The sequence below is a fragment of the Nyctereutes procyonoides genome, unplaced genomic scaffold, assembly GCF_905146905.1.
Source record: "Nyctereutes procyonoides isolate TBG_1078 unplaced genomic scaffold, NYPRO_anot_genome, whole genome shotgun sequence".
In the NCBI taxonomy this organism is placed as follows: Eukaryota; Metazoa; Chordata; class Mammalia; order Carnivora; family Canidae; genus Nyctereutes; species Nyctereutes procyonoides.
In genome coordinates, this window is record NW_026575142.1 from 49,446,928 (window position 1) to 49,464,953 (window position 18,026).

Below are 18,026 nucleotides of genomic sequence, written 5' to 3' on the forward strand. Positions count from 1 at the left end.
TCTAGAAATATTAGAAAGTAATATTAGCAAGTGCATATTCATTAGCTAAGGGTAATATAAAGTTAGAGAAAGGAGCCTGAGTCTCAGATTTCAGTTTTGGATAAATACGTGTCACTGACTAATATACCCTATGTGTTTAGGGGGAAGATGATGACTTCAGTTTTGGACATTGTTTAAAGTGCCGGTGAAATACCCAAGAAGACCTCTCCTGTAGACTCTTGGATATAGGTGATGGGAGTTATGAGAAGAAGGCAGGGTTGGAGACACATTTCTGAATCTTCTGTATATTGGTGTTGGATAAATCAAGGGAGCTGGAGAGAGTACTCACTCAGAGAATGTAGTGTGAGAGAAGAGATAATGGGCAGGCCATCAGCATTTGGGGGCAGGCAGAAGAAATAATCAGCAGTGGAAACTTGAGAAGATAAATTAGGAGTGTGTTGTCTAGGAAGGCACAAGGAGGTCAGCGGCGTGAGGTGTTGGTGAGAGAGGTCAAGTAACATAAGGGCTGAGGAAGTGTCTGCTGGATCTGGCTGTGGAAGTCATTGGTGATTTTGGTGGGACCAGATCCATTTTGGAAACTGAATATTCTGAATATGCAGGTGGATTATTTCTGTTGAGTGTTTCGTGATTGACAAAAACTGCTGTCAAAAACCCAGATGCCATCAGAGTCTAGCAGATAATGAAAAGGAGTGGAGTGGAGTGGAGTCAATGGCCCATCTAAGGACTACATGGCTCCAGAGTGTTGATTCAGTTTTTTGAAAGAGGCTAGATTTTAGGGTTTTTCTTTTCAAATTTATAAAGTTGGTAATTAAAAGAACATTTAAAAGTGCTGGCAAATAAAACACATCCTGGGCTGCATTTGACCTTGTAGTCTCTAGTTATAATTTAATGATAGTTTTAATGTGTTAATACTTAAGTGACATCCTTTCTTTTATGTAGGGTGTTCAAAAAGAGGAAAGAGAGAAATACCGAAGGTTACTGGAGCGACTTAAAGAAGGTGGTCATGGAAACTCTGTTTCCCCTGGAACTCCAACTTATCACAGGTAAAAATGAGCTAACAAAAATAAATGCTTTGCCACACATCTTTTTCCTTATTTTTGGAGAGGGGATTGATGAGAAAGGCTCTGTTGAGAGAAGAGATTTGCATTGTGAGAACTGGCCTTATAATTTGTCTGAACATTGTATCTAGTAATGAGATATATAGAGTGTAGTGGTTTTACAAAATAGATTTTTCTTTTTTTTTTTTTTTTTTTTATTTATGATAGTCACACACACAGAGAGAGAGAGAGAGGCAGAGACACAGGCAGAGGGAGAAGCAGGCTCCATGCACCGGGAGCCCAACGTGGGATTTGATCCCGGGGTCTCCAGGATCGTGCCCTGGGCCAAAGGCAGGTGCCAAACCACTGCGCCACCCAGGGATCCCCAAAATAGATTTTTCTGTTAGCTTTAGAATCTTTTGTTCACATGAACTCCTGAAATTCTGATATAGAAAAGTAGAATTACAGGTTGAAGTCAGGTTCTTGGAAAACATTCTGTTCTCCAGCACATACATTTACATTTCCCTTAGTGTCTTGTCTTTTTCTGTCTCTTCCCCCTCCTTCTCCTTTCCTGCCCAGTTCTCCCTCCCTCCCACCCTAGCCTCTCTCTCTGATACACACACAGTCCCTGTGGCATCTCAGTGAATGCATTTTTGCAAGATTGAAAGTCTTCCTCTTTAGAGACAAGATTAAAGTCACCCCAGGTTATAGAAAGTTTTCCTTATAGGAGTTCTTGTTAAATACTCTAATGCTTTGGGCAAAACATGACAGTGGCAGAAGAAACTGATGTCTGGCTTTATATTCACCTGTAAAAACAGGACAGAAAATATGTGAGCTCAGCATTGAGGCACACATGGTAATTCTAACAAGTGGTGTGAGAATACACAGCAGAGGTGGGGGGATCCTGGAAATTATGTAACAGCAAGTTGAAGGTGAAAAAGTCATAAGACTGCTTAGCTTGTTGAATGTACAAATAGCAAAAGATTATTTGTCTAGGAATTTTAACTTTTGTTGTAAGCTTTTTTTTTTCCTCTTAGTTTACTCCGGCAGAATGCTAGTATTTTGTTTTGACTAGTCACTGTTGGCAGCAGCAGTATGCTTCATGAGCTTTTGCTCTTGTCATGTTAGCAAAATCCTCAAACTATTTTGCTGTTTACATTCCTGCTTTTATTGTATTATTTTAGGATCCATTTCATTATGTCATTTAACATTTTTCAGCTTTTAACTTGAGTTTTATCACACTGAGCTTTTTTGGTTGAGGTGGTTCTGAGGATTGAGAACATCCCATTCTAGCAATGTTGAAACTGAAGGTTAGGTAATTTGGCTGAAGTATTAGAATCAAGATTACACTCCTTGTATTCCAGGCCCAGATGGTGCTGTGTTGCATCCTCTCATAATTTGATGTTATAGGGTAATCAGTAACCCCTGTTTCGAGAAGCTTGTCAGATGGAGATGATGAATATTTATGGTAGACTTTCCTTTTGTATCTGACCTTCTTTACTTTTTGTGTTCTTAAGCTCTCAAAGAAGTCAGATGGACACATTAAAGACCAAAGGCTGGGGGGAAGAGCAAAGTCACGGAGTCAAAACAACTCAGTTTGTTCCAAAACAATGTGAGTTCCCAGATTTAGCCCTGTCTCCCTATATTGGCCTTAGTTCATGTGCATATGAAATTGAGAAGTGACATCCTAGTGAAAGATGGTATACCAAACTTTAGAGCATTGTCAGACCCCAGGGCTTTGACTTGGGCTTATCCAGTACAAGTAGTTTAGTAAAAAACTGTTCAAGATGAAGTAGATTCATAAAATACCCCTTGATTATTTTTCCTAGCTTCTACTTAGCAATATTTTGTGAGCCTAAAATTTCATTTCTTAATATTTATTTTGTTAATTTCTTTATATTTCACCACTAGCTGTTTACTAAATGGCATTAAATGATAAGCGAATGTCTTGATATTTTGGAAACTATGTAAGTTGAAATTCTAGCTATATGATTGATTAATAAAGGAAACATAAAGTCTTTTCTTTATCATCTTCACAGATAGAGTTGTTGAAACAAGGGGACCGCTATGCTCAGTGAGAAGTGAGAAGAGGTACATGGTTCAGTTCATTCTAAGTTTTCTTTTGATATATTATTTTCTTTATAAGTTATATTAATGAATAACTATTTCTAAAGGATTATGAATTCTCCTCAGCTCTAACAGCTGGTCAGCATATATGGGTACGTGGGTAGCTGTTGTGTCAGATGCCCACACTAACTCGGAAGGTGCCCTTCTCTGCTGGGTGTTAGGGGTTGGGAGATGCAGGTGGCACTTGGATAAGAGTGCAATTGTGGTGGGCATCTTTAGGAATTAGCACCTCTAGTATAAGAACAATAAAGGCAATTCTGTGCCTTTGGGATTTTGAATGATAGTTCCTTTAATAGCAGAGTATGGGGTAAGCTATGGCCCATTGTCCATATCTGGTCCACCTGCCTATTTTTTTTAGGTCAAGTTTTATTGGAACATATTCATGCTAATTCATTTACATACTATCTGGCTATTTTTAAACTATGATAGTTGAGAAGATGTGACAAAACTGTGAGACTTGGGGCACCTAGCTGGCTCAGTCTGTAGAACCTGTGACCCTTGATCTTCGGTTCTTCAGAGTTGTGAGTTTTAGCCCCACCTTAGACAGAGATTACTTAAAACAAAAACGAAAACATAAGACTTGCAGTGCCCAAAATATTTACTATCCTTTTTCAGAAAAATTTTGCTGACCCTTGGTTTAGAGGACTATATAAACTTAAGGCAGTTTTTGTTTACAAATTATTGTCTTATTTCTAAAACTAATCTCACATTTACAGGTTAAAATTATCCAGTCTATACTCTCCCAATATTTTTCCTCAGGTGTTGTTCAAAGGGAAAAATTTCTGATACAGAGAGGACAGTTGGAATCAGACTTGAAAATGAAGGTGTAAGTGGAAACTAGTTAAATTTTATATGTTTTACTCTTTCACCTGAACTATGTTAAAATGGTGCTCATGAAAGTAAGAGAAATGAAAAATATTATTTTGATTTCTAATTTCATTGTTTTCTTTGAAAAAGCAGCAGGCTTTGAAGATACACAACTTTTGGCTTCCTTCTAAATTCCCGGATTTTTATCTCTGTATGGTGGCCAGTTTTTTTTTTTTTTTGTTTGTTTTTTATTTATTTATTTTTTTATTGTGAGAGAGATCAACATGCTTCTATCCCAACACTTATCTGTATTGCCTGGCTTCCTTTGGAGAATTTTAAAAAACCATATGTTCTTTAGTTAAAATATGTTCAGGACCTTCTTTTTAGTTAAGATCTCAGGTTTATTTGAAAATATTAGCAATCTCATGCTCTATTGGATTTTACATTTTTCTGTGTAAGTACTGGAATAAAAAGTGTTCCAGGGATCTCCGTAGTGATATCAACATTTTAAATAATAGCAGCAAAATGTTTTTAATAAACATTCAATATCTAAAAGAAATACATTTCTAAATTAAGGGCAACTTGAAATTTTAGACATATTTAAGATACATAGAAATACCAAAGTTTAGGGCACTGCTTATGTGAAGTATTAGCTTGATCAGGTTTTTCTCCCATTAGACCTCTTTGTAAGGATTAGTCTAAGTCTCAGAACATTCCCATTCCCAGTCATTTGGAGTGAAGCCTTTTGTATTGAGTTATCATTTATCACCTGTGGAACACTAGCTGAAAAAAGAGGGGAACTATGCCTGAGAGAGGACAGAGAGGGAGCATATTTGGAACCTGGCTGAAGACTACCTCGTGCTTCTGTCTGTGTTGAACCTGAAGGCTTTGCTGTCTGGGATCCTGGGTTGGGGTCGGGGCAGCAGCTGCCTGTTCTGAGGCCTCAGATACTTAGCTAGAGTGAAGAGTACTGGCTCTGCATGTTGAGGTTACTGTAGTTCTAGTTTAAAGCTCTCTTTCTAACTCCATTTCTTAGTTTTAAAAGTTGGCCTACTTCAAATTCAGTGTTAAAGGTTACATGGGGTCACAATAAGGATGAATATTGTCAGAGTCTCTAGAATGCTGGCAGAGGTCTATTTGCTATCCCAAATGGCGCTTACATAGGTATTAATTTTACAAAAATTAAGCGGTCTGTAAATTTTTCTGTAGTAAATAATTTTTAAAAATGAAATAGAGCAAGTTTACTTATTGTAAGGATGATAATGCTTTATTCTGAGTGATGGGATTATGGGTCATATGTTTTGCTTTTTTTTTTATATGTTTTGCTTTTTAAAAAACATTTCAAAAAGTCTTGTAACCATCATGTTTTTCATTGGCTTAAGAGAACTGAAAATACTTTTCTTGCTGCCTGTAGGGAAAGTGACAAGTGTTCTTCACGGTTTGTAATTGAGGTGTCCTGTGAGCCTTAGGTCTTGAGCATTTTTTTGCTCCCTCTCTCAGGGACAGACAGATATGCGAAATCTCCTTTACTTATTTGGGAGATTGCTAATTCTCTCCTTTCAGGATAATGGCACTGTTTTATGTTTCATGTGTGATATATGTTTATATGTGTAAATATCAAACATGCCAATAGAATATAGAAACTTTTTTGATCAGAGGAGGGGACACCAGCTGGAACCTGACCTATCCGAAGAGGTGTCAGCCCGACTCCGCCTGGGCAGTGGGAGCAATGGCTTACTCAGGAGGAAAATGTCAATACTTGAGACAAAAGAAAAACATTGCTCAGGCAAAGAGAGGGATAAAAGGATGGATGATCTTCTTGAACTTACAGAGGTATTATTTCTTGTGTTGATCAGAATAAGAGACATATCTTTAAATAACCTCAGTTATCAGGACTTGAACACATGTTTTGTTTTGAGGAGTTTCTCCAGCCTAGGGATGAGTGTATGAAAGATATCAGGTCCAAGGGCTATCTAGTCACTGGCTACGTTGATCACTAGTGATCTGTGAAGGTAGCCTAAGGGATCAGAACATTAGTTCAGCAAATGTGAGTAGACATATTTGTCACATATATTGGGACATAATGGGTTCTTTGTAGATTTTTCTTCAAATATTTTGGGTTACATACTATGAGTTTCGCATTAGGAATGAGTTCATTGCATTTCTTAAAAATGATTATTGTTTACTAAAATGTCCCTTTCATTGATAATTGCATTTGAAAATAGTAAAAATTTATTTGAAAAGCCAAAGAAATGAAGGTAGTTAAAAATTCTCATTTTAAAGGTGAGCCTGTATGTTGGTTCCTTTTCCAATTTTTGTTAGTAGGTGGTGGTCCTATGTAGTCCTGTGCAGTGAGCACTTACTATATATTGGACATGCAAGTGGAGTGCCATAAAACGGCACAGTTGTGTGCAGTGGAGGAAGCAAGATTTAAAATATTTGAATGAAACTAATTTCTATTGAGTTTATAGATTCAATCTCAGTGGCTTAAATATGATATGCATTTATCTGCATAATTCTTCAGAGTCACGAAGTCATCTATTCAATGAGGACTCAGTTGATAGACCTTGCTTCCATTTTCCAGCTTCTCCCTGTTTGTTTATTCCCTTCATGTCCAAACTGTATAGTATCATCTCTTAGGGGTCCTAATTCTATTACTTTGATGTTTTAAAATAAAAGTTTAATAGGTAAATAAGGAAAGTGTGGAAATACTTTAAGAATATTGTGAAAGGAAAAAAAAAAGAATATTGTGAAAGGAGCAAAGGCTAGAAAGTTAGACACTCCTGGGTTCCAGGCTGGGCTCTTTTGAATAACTGTCTGACTTTGAGCATATAACCTAAATTCTCTGAGGTTCACCTCTTCTGTAAAATGGTGATAATACTTTCAGGACAAGCAAGGATTAATGATGTGCTTCAAGGATCTGGTACTATGTTTGGCTCATAGTGCTCAATAAATGGTAATGGGATAGTTGAAATTATACTTTAAATGTAAATATTATTACCAAATTATTGTTTCCAGAAGCCAGTAGTTGAACTAACTTTTTTTTTTTTTTTTTTTAATAACCATTAGACTGCTCTGTATTTTAGAGATGAAAAGTTTGTTTTAGCCTCAGACTCTTGAAATCTGATTCTGGTTCTATTTAAAATACAACCTCTGGACTTTCTAATTCAGGACATGGAAAGGGAAATCAGTAATGCCCTAGGTCATGGCCCACAAGATGAAATCCTAAGTAGTGCTTTCAAGTTGCGAATCACTCGAGGTGATATCCAGACCTTGAAGAACTATCACTGGCTCAATGATGAAGTAAGTTCTTTTTGTTCCCATTCTATCACTATGCTTAACCATTTACTGTCTATAACCAGAGTGATCTCTACCTAATTATAAGGGGTTGGGAAAGCAGCTCTTAGTTTCATCTAAAACAGAAATATCTCAAACCATAAACAGTGGTCAGTTGTGATTCTGTGCTGTCTTTAATTAGTCATGTTTCACTTTTCTGCATAAGTGCTTTGTTTCATCAACCACTTCATTTATGAGGAGTCTTCAGTGATTTTTTTTTTTTTTACAGATTTATTCATTTGTTTTTAAGTAAGTTCTACGCCCAACATGGTGTTTGAACTCATGACCCCAAGATAAAGAGTCACATACTCTACTGACTCAGCCAGCCAGGCACCTCTTCAGTGACATTTTTATGAACCTTAGGTGTAGCTGATGAGAAGGAAGCAGCAAGTGATACTTTATTTTAGACAAATTCTTATAAGAGCCATTTTATTTTTTTCAATAATAAAGGGATAGACTGATCACTATACATACATGTAAATGTAAAAATGTGTCTTTTTCTTTGAGTGATAATGGTAAAAATTTGCCTAATTGTCATCTCGTATCTTTATATATTTAGCTAAAACTAGCTCTGAGTTCTTGCACATGTTCTCGCTGGTCCTTTCCTTAACTCCCCAGAGTCCCTGCATTTTCCCCTTTGTCTTCCTTTCCCCTCCCCTCCCCAGATGGATGATGTATAAACACATTCATATAAAACTAGTATTTTTGTTTTACATTATGAATGTCATATATTTATGATAGAAAATTTGGAGGTACAGGAAAAGTAAAAGAAAAATATTCTAAAGTGTCACCACTCAAAAATAAAATATTAATGTTCAAGTATATTTTTTCCAGTTAATATTTTTTATACATGGTAAAATTTATAAGTAGTAAAACTCTAGTTAATATTTCTGCATATTTTTTTCATGTGATATAGTTACATACACCTTTTCATTATTGCAGACTTTTTCCTTGAGTTTCTTCTCTTGGCTCTTTTGCTCACATGCTTCAAAAGTACAGTTTCACACCTTAATTCCTTGCATTTTGCCCTGATTATCCTTTATTTTCCATATCCTGCCATAAACAGTCCTTTCATCCCCATCTCTAGTACCTTCCTTTCCTGAAGCTCCTTACCTTCTATTTCATCCTAATTCAGATAGGTAGAAATTTAGTTGTGGTCATGTACTTGCCATGTTCTGACGTTTACTCCCTTGGTATTACAGGTCATTAATTTTTATATGAATCTTCTGGTGGAAAGAAACAAAAAACAAGGGTATCCAGCACTTCATGCATTCAGTACCTTTTTCTATCCCAAATTAAAGTCGGGTGGTTACCAAGCAGTGAAAAGATGGACCAAAGGGGTCAATCTCTTTGAACAAGAACTTATTCTGGTTCCTATTCATCGGAAGGTACATTGGAGCCTCGTGGTGAGTTGAGAGGGTTAATTGTTGGAGTCTGTATAATGGCTGTTTTCTTGAATAATGAAGGCTACCTTTTTCTGTCCAGTTAAAAGTCCAGTAGTACATATAAAGGTATACTCTGTAGAGTCGCTTCTTGGTTCTTGAGTTGAACAACTTAGAAAGCTAGATGGCATACAGGAAAACAGGAAAAGAGTTTTAGTACACATATGAATTCTTTATTTGATTTCCTTAGTTTTGTTTACAAGATGGTACAGATTTATTATAGAAGAGTAAAGTATGATACAAACTAAAAAACAAAACCAAAAAAGCTCATCACTTTGAGAGGATCACTAATGTTTTGGTGAGTAAGTTTCTAGGCTTTTCTCCAGGACTAGAAGTACATACTTTTACAGAAATGAAGCTCATATTACCTGTGATATTTTAGAAGAAATGTGTCTTAGAAATCCATTTATGTTGGTACATGTATTGACTTTTTAAAAGTTACTTTTCCTTTTAGAAATAAAATTCTCCTGTTAAGATGTTTTTGGATGTTATGTTTTTCCATTACAGGTGATAGACCTAAGAAAAAGGTGTCTTAAATATCTGGATTCTATGGGACAAAAGGGCCACAGGATCTGTGAGATGCTCCTGTAAGTAAAGGCTGAAAAACTTAACTGCTGCATCATTGTTAGGTGATCTGTCTTCTATCTAAGCCTAGAAGGCTCTGGTGGATGGTAGTGTAATGTTTAGTGAATGTCCTTCTGGTTGTTCAGGAATTGACTTGAACTCATCTTATCAATAAAGAACCTAATATTTGATCTTAACGAGCATTTTTATTTAGTAGCATCACTGGAAACAAGTTTGTCATGCATTGTAATTGCAAAATATGTCTTATTAGGATGCTGTAATTTGAATTAGGATTCTTTGGGATTGATACATTATTCTGAATGTTTTAAAGAACTGTTAGCTAGGGAGTCTTATTCCTTGAATTCTTAAACCCGCTCATGTCTCTATGCTTTCCAAGAGAGTTGGGTTCATCTCAGAACCAAGAGGTAACTTTTAAGTTAAAGCATATATGCTTTATAGGCAATATTTCAAATAGTAATTGCTAGAAACCTGCCTTTCAAGCATAGCTGCTTAACTGAGCTGTGTAAAGTGGTGATATGAATTTCACAGTGAGGAAGCAGTTCAGTAAGAGCAGTCTCTCTGCTCAATGGAAGCAAATGGGAGTTCTCGTTTTTAATTTTAGTAAGGATACTTGAATAAGTTTTATAAGGATATGAACCTTTTAAATGAATGACAAGAAAACTTATTAACAACAATTAGTTCCATTCTCTCTTTCTCAGTACTATTTTAGTGTAAAAGATTCTTTTTTACAGGTATTTATCTTGAATAGAAAGTTTAAAGAGAAGGAAGTTTAAAAAAAAATCATAAGATACACCAGATTGTTTATTAAAGCAGTTATTTCCTTCTAGTGTTTTCCGTTTAAGATGTATGTGAAATGTGTACACATCCATACATGTGCACATACACATACATATTATCACTAAAACCACTATTATTACTGAAATCACACAGCAAAGTGTAAGGATACACAAAAATCATACTTCTGTCACACTGACTCTTTGTCCTTTCTTTCTTCCTCTCTCTCCATGGGTATCCAAGGCCCACTTCCTTTCCTGATGTTCCCAGTTCAGCTTTTCTTGACTTTTTTTGCATCATTACCTCCCCACCCCCAGAGAAAAATTTAATTTCTCCATGACAAGAGAAAATAGTGCTAAGGAATAAGACTTTTTATTTGTTGGATTTAGAGGGCTACAAACCTTTTTGAAACATCTAGGATTCTTGCCTTCCAAGAACGAATTTCCACCCCCTGGGGATGATGATATTGCTCCCACTGAGAGTGTAAGTCCTGGCTTCCCTGATGCTGATTTCCTTTATATGCAGGGTAGGATGAGAATGGAGATGCCTGGCTTAAATTTGATAACCCTTGGAAGACCTGAATAAAATTAAATCACTCTTAATACTTAAGTATATATTACTTATGGCCCCCTTATGTAATCACAGTGTCCTTATCACACAAGAAAATTCAGCCAGGGATCCCTGGGTGGCGCAGTGGTTTGGTGCCTGCCTTTGGCCCAGGGCGCGATCCTGGAGACCCGGGATCGAATCCCAGGGCTCCCGGTGCATGGAGCCTGCTTCTCCCTCTGCCTATGTCTCTGCCTCTCTCTCTCTCTCTGTGACTATCATAAATAAATTTTTAAAAAAATTTAAAAAAAAAAAGAAAATCAGCCATCGGGGACACCTTAGTGGCTCAGTTGGTTGGTGTCTGACTTGGTTTCGGCTCAGGTCATAATCTCAGGGTCATAGGATCCAGCCCCATGTTGAGCTCTGCGCTCAACAGAGAGTCAGTCTTCTTGAGATTCTTTCTCTTCCTTTCCCTTTCTCTCAAAGAAATTTTTTTTTTTTAAGAAAAACTAGTCATCAGTCATATGTAACTTTGGTTCATGTTCTGATTTCCTCAGGTATATTTTATAGTTTTTTCCTTCATCCAGGAAGGCAGTCAGTCAGGGTTCATGTGGATTTAATGTCTCTTTAGAATAATTTAGAATAGTCTTCCTTTTTTCATTTTTCATGGCAGAGGCTTTTTTTTTTTTTTTTGAGTCTAGGCCAGTTGCCTTGTTTTATATTTGTTTTCTATTTTAATTTTTTTTAAGATTTTATTTTTTTATTCATGAGATACACACAGAGAGAGATAGAGAGAGGTGGAGACACAGGCAGAGGGAGAAGCAGGCTCCACGCAGGGAACCCGATGCGGGACTTGATCCCGGGGCTCCAGGATCACGCTCTGGGTTGAAGGCGGCGCTAAACCGCTGAGCCACCCAGGCTGCCCTCTATTTTTAATTTTTAATTGAAGTATGGTTGATACACAATGTTACATTAGTTTCAGATATGTAAATTAGTAATTTGACAACTCTCTAGTTATGCTGTACTCACCACAACTATAGGAACTTTGTTTTATTTTTATTTTTTTATTGTTTATTTATTTATAACATATTTTATTTATTTATTCATGAGAGACACAGAGAGAGAAGTAGAGACAAAGGCAGAGGGAGAAGCAGGCTCCCTGTGGGGAGCCTGATATGGGACTCAATCCCAGAACCCTGGGATCATAACCTGAGCCGAAGGCAGACACTTACCCAACTGAACCACCCAGGCGCCAGTGTATTTTCTGTTTTAGATCTTTTTTCTTTTTTTTAACTTCCAGTACAGTTAACATACAGTGTTACATTAGCTTCAGGTGTACAATATATCAGTATAATGATTCAGCCATTATAGAACATTATGTATCAGTGTGCATCATGGTAAGTGTGCTCTTCATCTCTTACCCATTTCACATATTGCTCCACATTTTATATCTATTTTTAACTGGGAAAAAGCAAGTTGTAAAATGAAGTAATTTTAAAAATAGAATAAAGTGTATGTTTTTAAATTATGTGTAAGGAGTGGAGAACTAGAAGAAATCACAGTAAAATATTAATAGTTATTCTGAGTGGCTATTATGAGGTCTTTTGCATTTTATATTTTACAAATTTTAATTTTCTAAGGCATGTACAGTTTTTGTAAGTAAGTAGGAAAAAAAAATAAAGATCAAAAGCAATCTTGTTTTTTAAAAAGCTAATAGAGATGGATTTGAGAATAGCCTGCCTGTTAAATATCCTTTGTAATGTCCTTTGTAATCATAATGGTAAGTCTCCACAGGGATTCATCAATATATTCTTTCTTTGTTGTTTTTTTAGTCAGTATTTACAGGATGAAAGTAAGACCAAAAGAAATATTGATCTGAATCTTTTAGAGTGGACCCACTACAGCATGAAGCCACACGTAAGTGATGATATTTGGAGTGTTTTGTTGCATTTACTGACTGTGACATATTATGTAGACTTGGCTTCCTCCCTCCCCTTACTTATCCTTAGGCATGCATAAGCTGGTCTTAAGAATTATCTATTTCTAAATCTTTAGAAATTCATTTAATCAAGGTATCTGCTACTTAGTCTTTATTTCTTGTTTAAACATGAATGTTGGGGCACCTGGGTGGCTTAGTCAGTTAAGCATCCAACTCTGATTTTGGCTCAGGTCATGATCTCAGGGTTGTGAGATCGACTCTGCATCAGGCATCACACCCAGCAGGGCGTCTGCTTGAAGATTCTCTGTCCCCTCTGCCCCTCTTCCTGTTTATGTGTGTGTGTGTATGCATGCACACACACTGTCTTTCAAATAAATCCTTAAAAAAATAAATTATAAATGTTAACTATATGCTAGTATGTTTCTCAAAAAAGCTAATAAACTCAAGTCAGCTATTTTTCTTGGTTGGTGCTAATGAAAATTTAAAGTTCTTGTTACTTATCTGGGAATTTTGTTTCTTTAGGTCTTAAGGGTCTCATGCCACAGGTCCTCAAGAGACAAATATGCTCTTTGTGAACATGTTTTGTATTTTACTTGCCAGATTTGAATGCTGTTCAGGGCTTGTGAATGCATACATTTTTGAGTCCTAATGGCTTCCTTTTTAAAGTAAGCTATTTCAGTCTCAGCCCTCACCTGTGTGTAATGGCCCACCTATCTTTACCCAAGAGATTTTCCTAAGTTGAATAATTAGAAGGTTAAGTTTTGAGATTTCCTGAGGAGAGCACAGAACCAAGAGGAGTCTGTTAGGATGAATATACAGTGTTCTGGTGTGGGGATGTAACAAAGAAAACAAATTCTCTTCCTTTGTATATTGGAGTCTGTATCTGTCTCCATACTGAGAGATGCTGTGCTCAGGAGAAAAGTTCAAGCTACCTACCATAGGTGTGGGTGTTGTGCATGTTCAAACAATCTTTTCTCTTTTTTTTTTTACAATAATCATCTGTGTTTCTTTGAATAAAAATTGAACTATTGTCCTCTAGAATGTTTTCCAGCGGGGGATTCAGACTGTCTTTTATTCTTACTATCTTGTGCTCCAGAGAGCCACCAGCCAAAATGTGTTTGGGGCTGGCCAACATTAGGGCCGCAGAGGCCTGGGCAATGTGTGAATTTAGCTCATGGGGATCGGTTTATGATGCCTTTAGCACTGCTTGCAGTAAGCTATGCTTTTGCCTCAGCACAGAATTGAGCCATCAAAGCAAGATCCTGATTAGTTAAAAAGCCTATCAAGAGGCTTTTTTCTTTCTCCTGCTTGTAGCTGTGGGGGTTGAAAGTTGTGGTCTTATTTTGCTGCCTCCAGAAGAGAAGCTAAACCCTGCATTATGGAAATAGGTTAGTTGTATTGTAAGCCTGTTTCTGATTGAGCCACACTTAGCCCTTTTTGAAATTTATAAAATGCTTCTGAAACCATTCTGACTAGAATTCCTGTTACTTAAGTAATAAACTTTCTTCCAGTTTGGTTTCCCAATATGTGAGCGGAGACAGGGAATTCTCACTTTTCTTCTTCTTTCTGAAAAATATTTTCTGTGGGGGTCACATACTCCATGTCATGGGTAGGGTTCTTATACCGCATAAAGACTGTGTTTGTGTACCTTTAACATGTACCTTTAAGATATTGTTCATCCATGGTAATATTTATAAGAACTCAAAGGAGTTTGTATTTGATGACATTTTATTCCTTTCTCCCCTCTTTTTTTTTTTTTTTTTTTTTTTTGTAATTTTAGGAGATTCCTCAACAGTTGAATGGGAGTGATTGTGGAATGTTTACTTGTAAATATGCAGATTATATCTCTAGGGACAAACCTATCACATTTACTCAGGTGAGTGAAGCCCCTCCTCACCCACTTACTTGGCAGTGAACAAGATAGACATGGAGCGTGTTCCCAGTGCCTGGCACACAGTAAGGTCATAGGAGGGTAGCTGTGGTGCCATTATTACTGCTGTGACCCTCGGCTGTGGCTTCACTCCGCCAGGATCAGGGCTTGTCCCTGCATCTGCTCTTAGGTTGCTCCTCCTCTTTAGTGACTAGGGAGCCCATTTGCACATCTCCAAACTCCAGTGTTCACTGGCTCCTGAGTATTTCTGGACAAAGGAGGAGGCCTGTAAGAGTATGTAATAGCCTGGGGAGATCAGGCCTTGCAAGAAGTTAAGCCACAGGTCTGAGCTCTAGCTGCAAGTACTGCCTTTCCCTTCTGTGCTGTCTACTTAGAGTTCTCCAGGACTGTATTTGAGTGGGAATTTGAGTGCGTTGGAACTCTTGAGAATTTATGTTTGTAATAGTGGATTCTCAGCCTTTTTATAACTGAGGACAACCCCCTTTATTTATTTTTCTTTTTAATTTTTTAAAAAAAGATTTTATTTATTCATTCATGAGAGACACAGAGCGAGAGTGAGAGAGAGGCAGAGGCACAGGCAGAGGGAGAAGCAGGCTCCACGCAGGGAGCCCAATGTGGGACTTGATCCCGGGTCTCCAGGATCACACCCTGGGCTGAAGGCAGTGCTAAACCGCTGAGCCGCCCAGGCTGCCCCACAACCCACTTTAAAATATATTTTTCTGGGGCGCCTGGGTGGTTCATTCAGTTGAATGTGTGCTTTCAGCTCAGGTTATGATCTCAGGGTCCTGAGATTGAGTCCTGCTTCTCCTACTCCTCCCTCCTCATGTGTGCATGCTGTCTCTATCAAATAAATAAATTAATTAATTAAATTAAAAAATATTTTTCTTAAACAGGCCTCACTTGAACAGATACTGTCCACCAAATTGTACTTATCAAATAGGACTAATAACTATATTCCAAGCTTTTGAAGCAACATGAAGTAACGAGGTCTCCCATGCTGAACTATAATTCTAGTCTAAAATAAAGGCACTTAGTATTGGTTAATTTCATTAGTTTTACTAAGAATAAATTTTTTTTTTTACTACATGTTTTGAGCTATTTAAAATAACTTACATATTCATGTGTTACGACTTTTTAGGCCCCTCTAGGTAGGAAGTCACTAGTTTATAGCAAAGTGGTATATCCATATTATAATGAGATGCCAGGGGTACCTCAAGGGTGTGAACTTCTGATTTCATCAAAAAGAGAACTAGTTAAAAAAAAAGAGAGAGAGAGAACTAGTTGAGTTACAAATTTTGGATTTGTTTCGTGTATTGCTTTGAAATTGGCTGTCGTGATTATCGTAAAGCAGAATAATATATTAAGCAAAGCTGTTTCATTCTTTGATGCTTCTAAATAACGAGTTATTTGCTCTTTCAATCTACTGACATGAGATTTGAAGGGCAGAAGTTGCCATTTGAACAGAATTGGCAGTGTACATTTGGTAAAACAAATTTTTGAATGTTATTTTCCTTTATTTAAATAGAGTTCATGTTTTTCTCAAAGACAGCAAAATATGTTCATTTTTGAATGTTCTGAAAATAGATGTAAGTAGAAAAGTTTCGTGTTATGCTACCACTTGGGTGTTTCCATTTTGGTTCATGTCTTTGTGTTACAAGGTAGTTGAGGGATTCCCTTGTATAATTCTGCATCCTGCTTTGGTTTTCCTTAACCTGTAAAAACGCTTGTGACACATACAATATAACAATAACATTATAACCTCCTTATCTATGGCTTTTAAGTCTGAATCATGACATAAGAGAGTCAAGGCTTATATAAAGGACATAGTTTATTTAGAGGATTACACCTAAGGGTTGTTGACACTGTGTAACATATGGTGTGTTGTTTGTGGACCCCCTGCAGCACCAGATGCCTCTTTTCCGGAAGAAGATGGTGTGGGAGATCCTTCATCAGCAGTTGCTGTGAGGAGGCCCCGCCCAGTCCCTCCAGCTGCTGGTGGTCTGTCACGGAGGACGGATGTTTCCATATACCTCATGCATCGTGGGTTCAAAAGTCCCTGCATCAGCTCTGGTCTCGCAGGCACTGAGCCGCAGCTCGCGCCCCGGCGCTCCTGCCCCGGCCCCACGTGGTGTGGGGCTTCTGCGCGGCCGGGTGCGAGCCTGTGCCTGCTCGCAGCCTGGATCGTTCAACCCACACAAGAACAAACGCTAATTCATACTTTTTTTTTTTTAAAGATTTTTTTTTTCCCTATGAATGTGGGAAATGCAGGATTTATTCTACGATTTGTTTTTTGTGTGTTTGTTCACGTGTTCATTCGCTCACTCATTTGCAAACATAACGGGCAGTGGCTGTCTGCTGCTGCTCTTACAGTTAACTCTGAATTACCTGTTCGAACTATTTATTTTTGAAAGGAATATCAATCAGGCTCCACTCCCAGCTGAAGACCAGGAGGGCAATCAGTGGGGGGAGGAAGGCAGTGGTAATTCACTTCTCTAAGGCTGGAGCAGAGGCTGCCGGCTCGAAGCTGGAGATCTGGTTTTGGGGGCTTGCAAATGCTGAGAAGCGCGGCGGTGGGGGGCCCGGTTGCCTTTCTGAGGAAGTCGGACACCACAGCGTTGGCATGGGCCCCGGGCAACGTGGAACTGCCGCCCAGGAACTCTGGCTCTCCAAGTGTCTTCAGAGGAGTGTAGTGGTCATCCGGGAGACTGCTCTTTCTGGAAATGAGGTGACTTGGCTACTCTTGAAACTGGATTTGAAGTAACTGTAAACCCTACATCTTCATTTTCATCCCAGATCTGGTTGCGTCTAAACCTCAGAGTTGTCAGGGCTGGCCTGGGCTGCTGATTTCAGATGATACTATTCAACGTAAAAGCTATTTTTCCTCAAAGTTTTTTTTTTTTTTTCTATGTATAAAGCCGAAATTAAGTTTTGTACTCATTAGGATTTACATCCCCCCCCATTCCATCCCCACTGAAATTTGGCAGAAAATTTAGTACATGGCTCTGAGGCTGCCAGTTATACAATAATCTATTTTGCATATGAAAATTTGTATTTGACTTTTTTGTTCATGAAAAACTTTACAGTGGTTACACATTTTTAATTTCGGAAAGTTTAGAGTCGGTCAGAACATATTTTGCAAGATCTAGTGCCTAGTGTTGCTTTTCCGATGTAATAAAGGCCGTCTGGCAAACCTGCAGAGCGTATGCCCGAATGCTTCCTGACCCTCCCTCCCTCAGAGCGCCCCAACCTGCCCCGCGCGACCGCAGGGTCGCGGTCGGACCGGAGAGCCGAGCCTCGAGCCTGCCGCCCGGGGCGGCCCCGATCACGCAGGCCGCCGTCGGAGCCGGTTCCCCCGGGGCGGGTCCCGAGCTGGGCCGAGCCCCGCCGGGTGGGAACCGCTGGGCTCCTGGATGCGCCGCTCGACCGCGACGCCCTCGAGCTTAGGCCGCTGGCGGCAGTGCGCTGGGATCTCCGCCCTGGCCCCCGGGGTTCAGCTGACGGTCTAGTCCCCGGAGCCCTGGAGGAGCCCTGGAGGAGCCCTG

The 18,026-nt window shown here is 38.5% G+C and overlaps 1 protein-coding gene across 2 annotated transcripts in view; it reads left to right on the forward strand.

The window, feature by feature from the left end:
- The window catches only part of SENP2 (SUMO specific peptidase 2), a 30,810-nt gene extending 13,130 nt beyond the window's left edge, over positions 1-17,680 (forward strand). For both annotated transcript variants that reach the window (XM_055308152.1, XM_055308153.1), the window contains 11 exons: positions 940-1,043; positions 2,555-2,649; positions 3,077-3,128; positions 3,924-3,990; positions 5,628-5,804; positions 7,143-7,274; positions 8,510-8,713; positions 9,257-9,336; positions 12,487-12,571; positions 14,374-14,469; positions 16,387-17,680. In XM_055308152.1, the coding sequence (XP_055164127.1) occupies positions 940-1,043; positions 2,555-2,649; positions 3,077-3,128; positions 3,924-3,990; positions 5,628-5,804; positions 7,143-7,274; positions 8,510-8,713; positions 9,257-9,336; positions 12,487-12,571; positions 14,374-14,469; positions 16,387-16,449 (1,155 nt within the window). In that variant the 3' untranslated portion in view covers positions 16,450-17,680. The remainder of the gene's footprint in view (positions 1-939; positions 1,044-2,554; positions 2,650-3,076; positions 3,129-3,923; positions 3,991-5,627; positions 5,805-7,142; positions 7,275-8,509; positions 8,714-9,256; positions 9,337-12,486; positions 12,572-14,373; positions 14,470-16,386) is intronic.
- Positions 17,681-18,026: the final 346 nt, after the last annotated feature.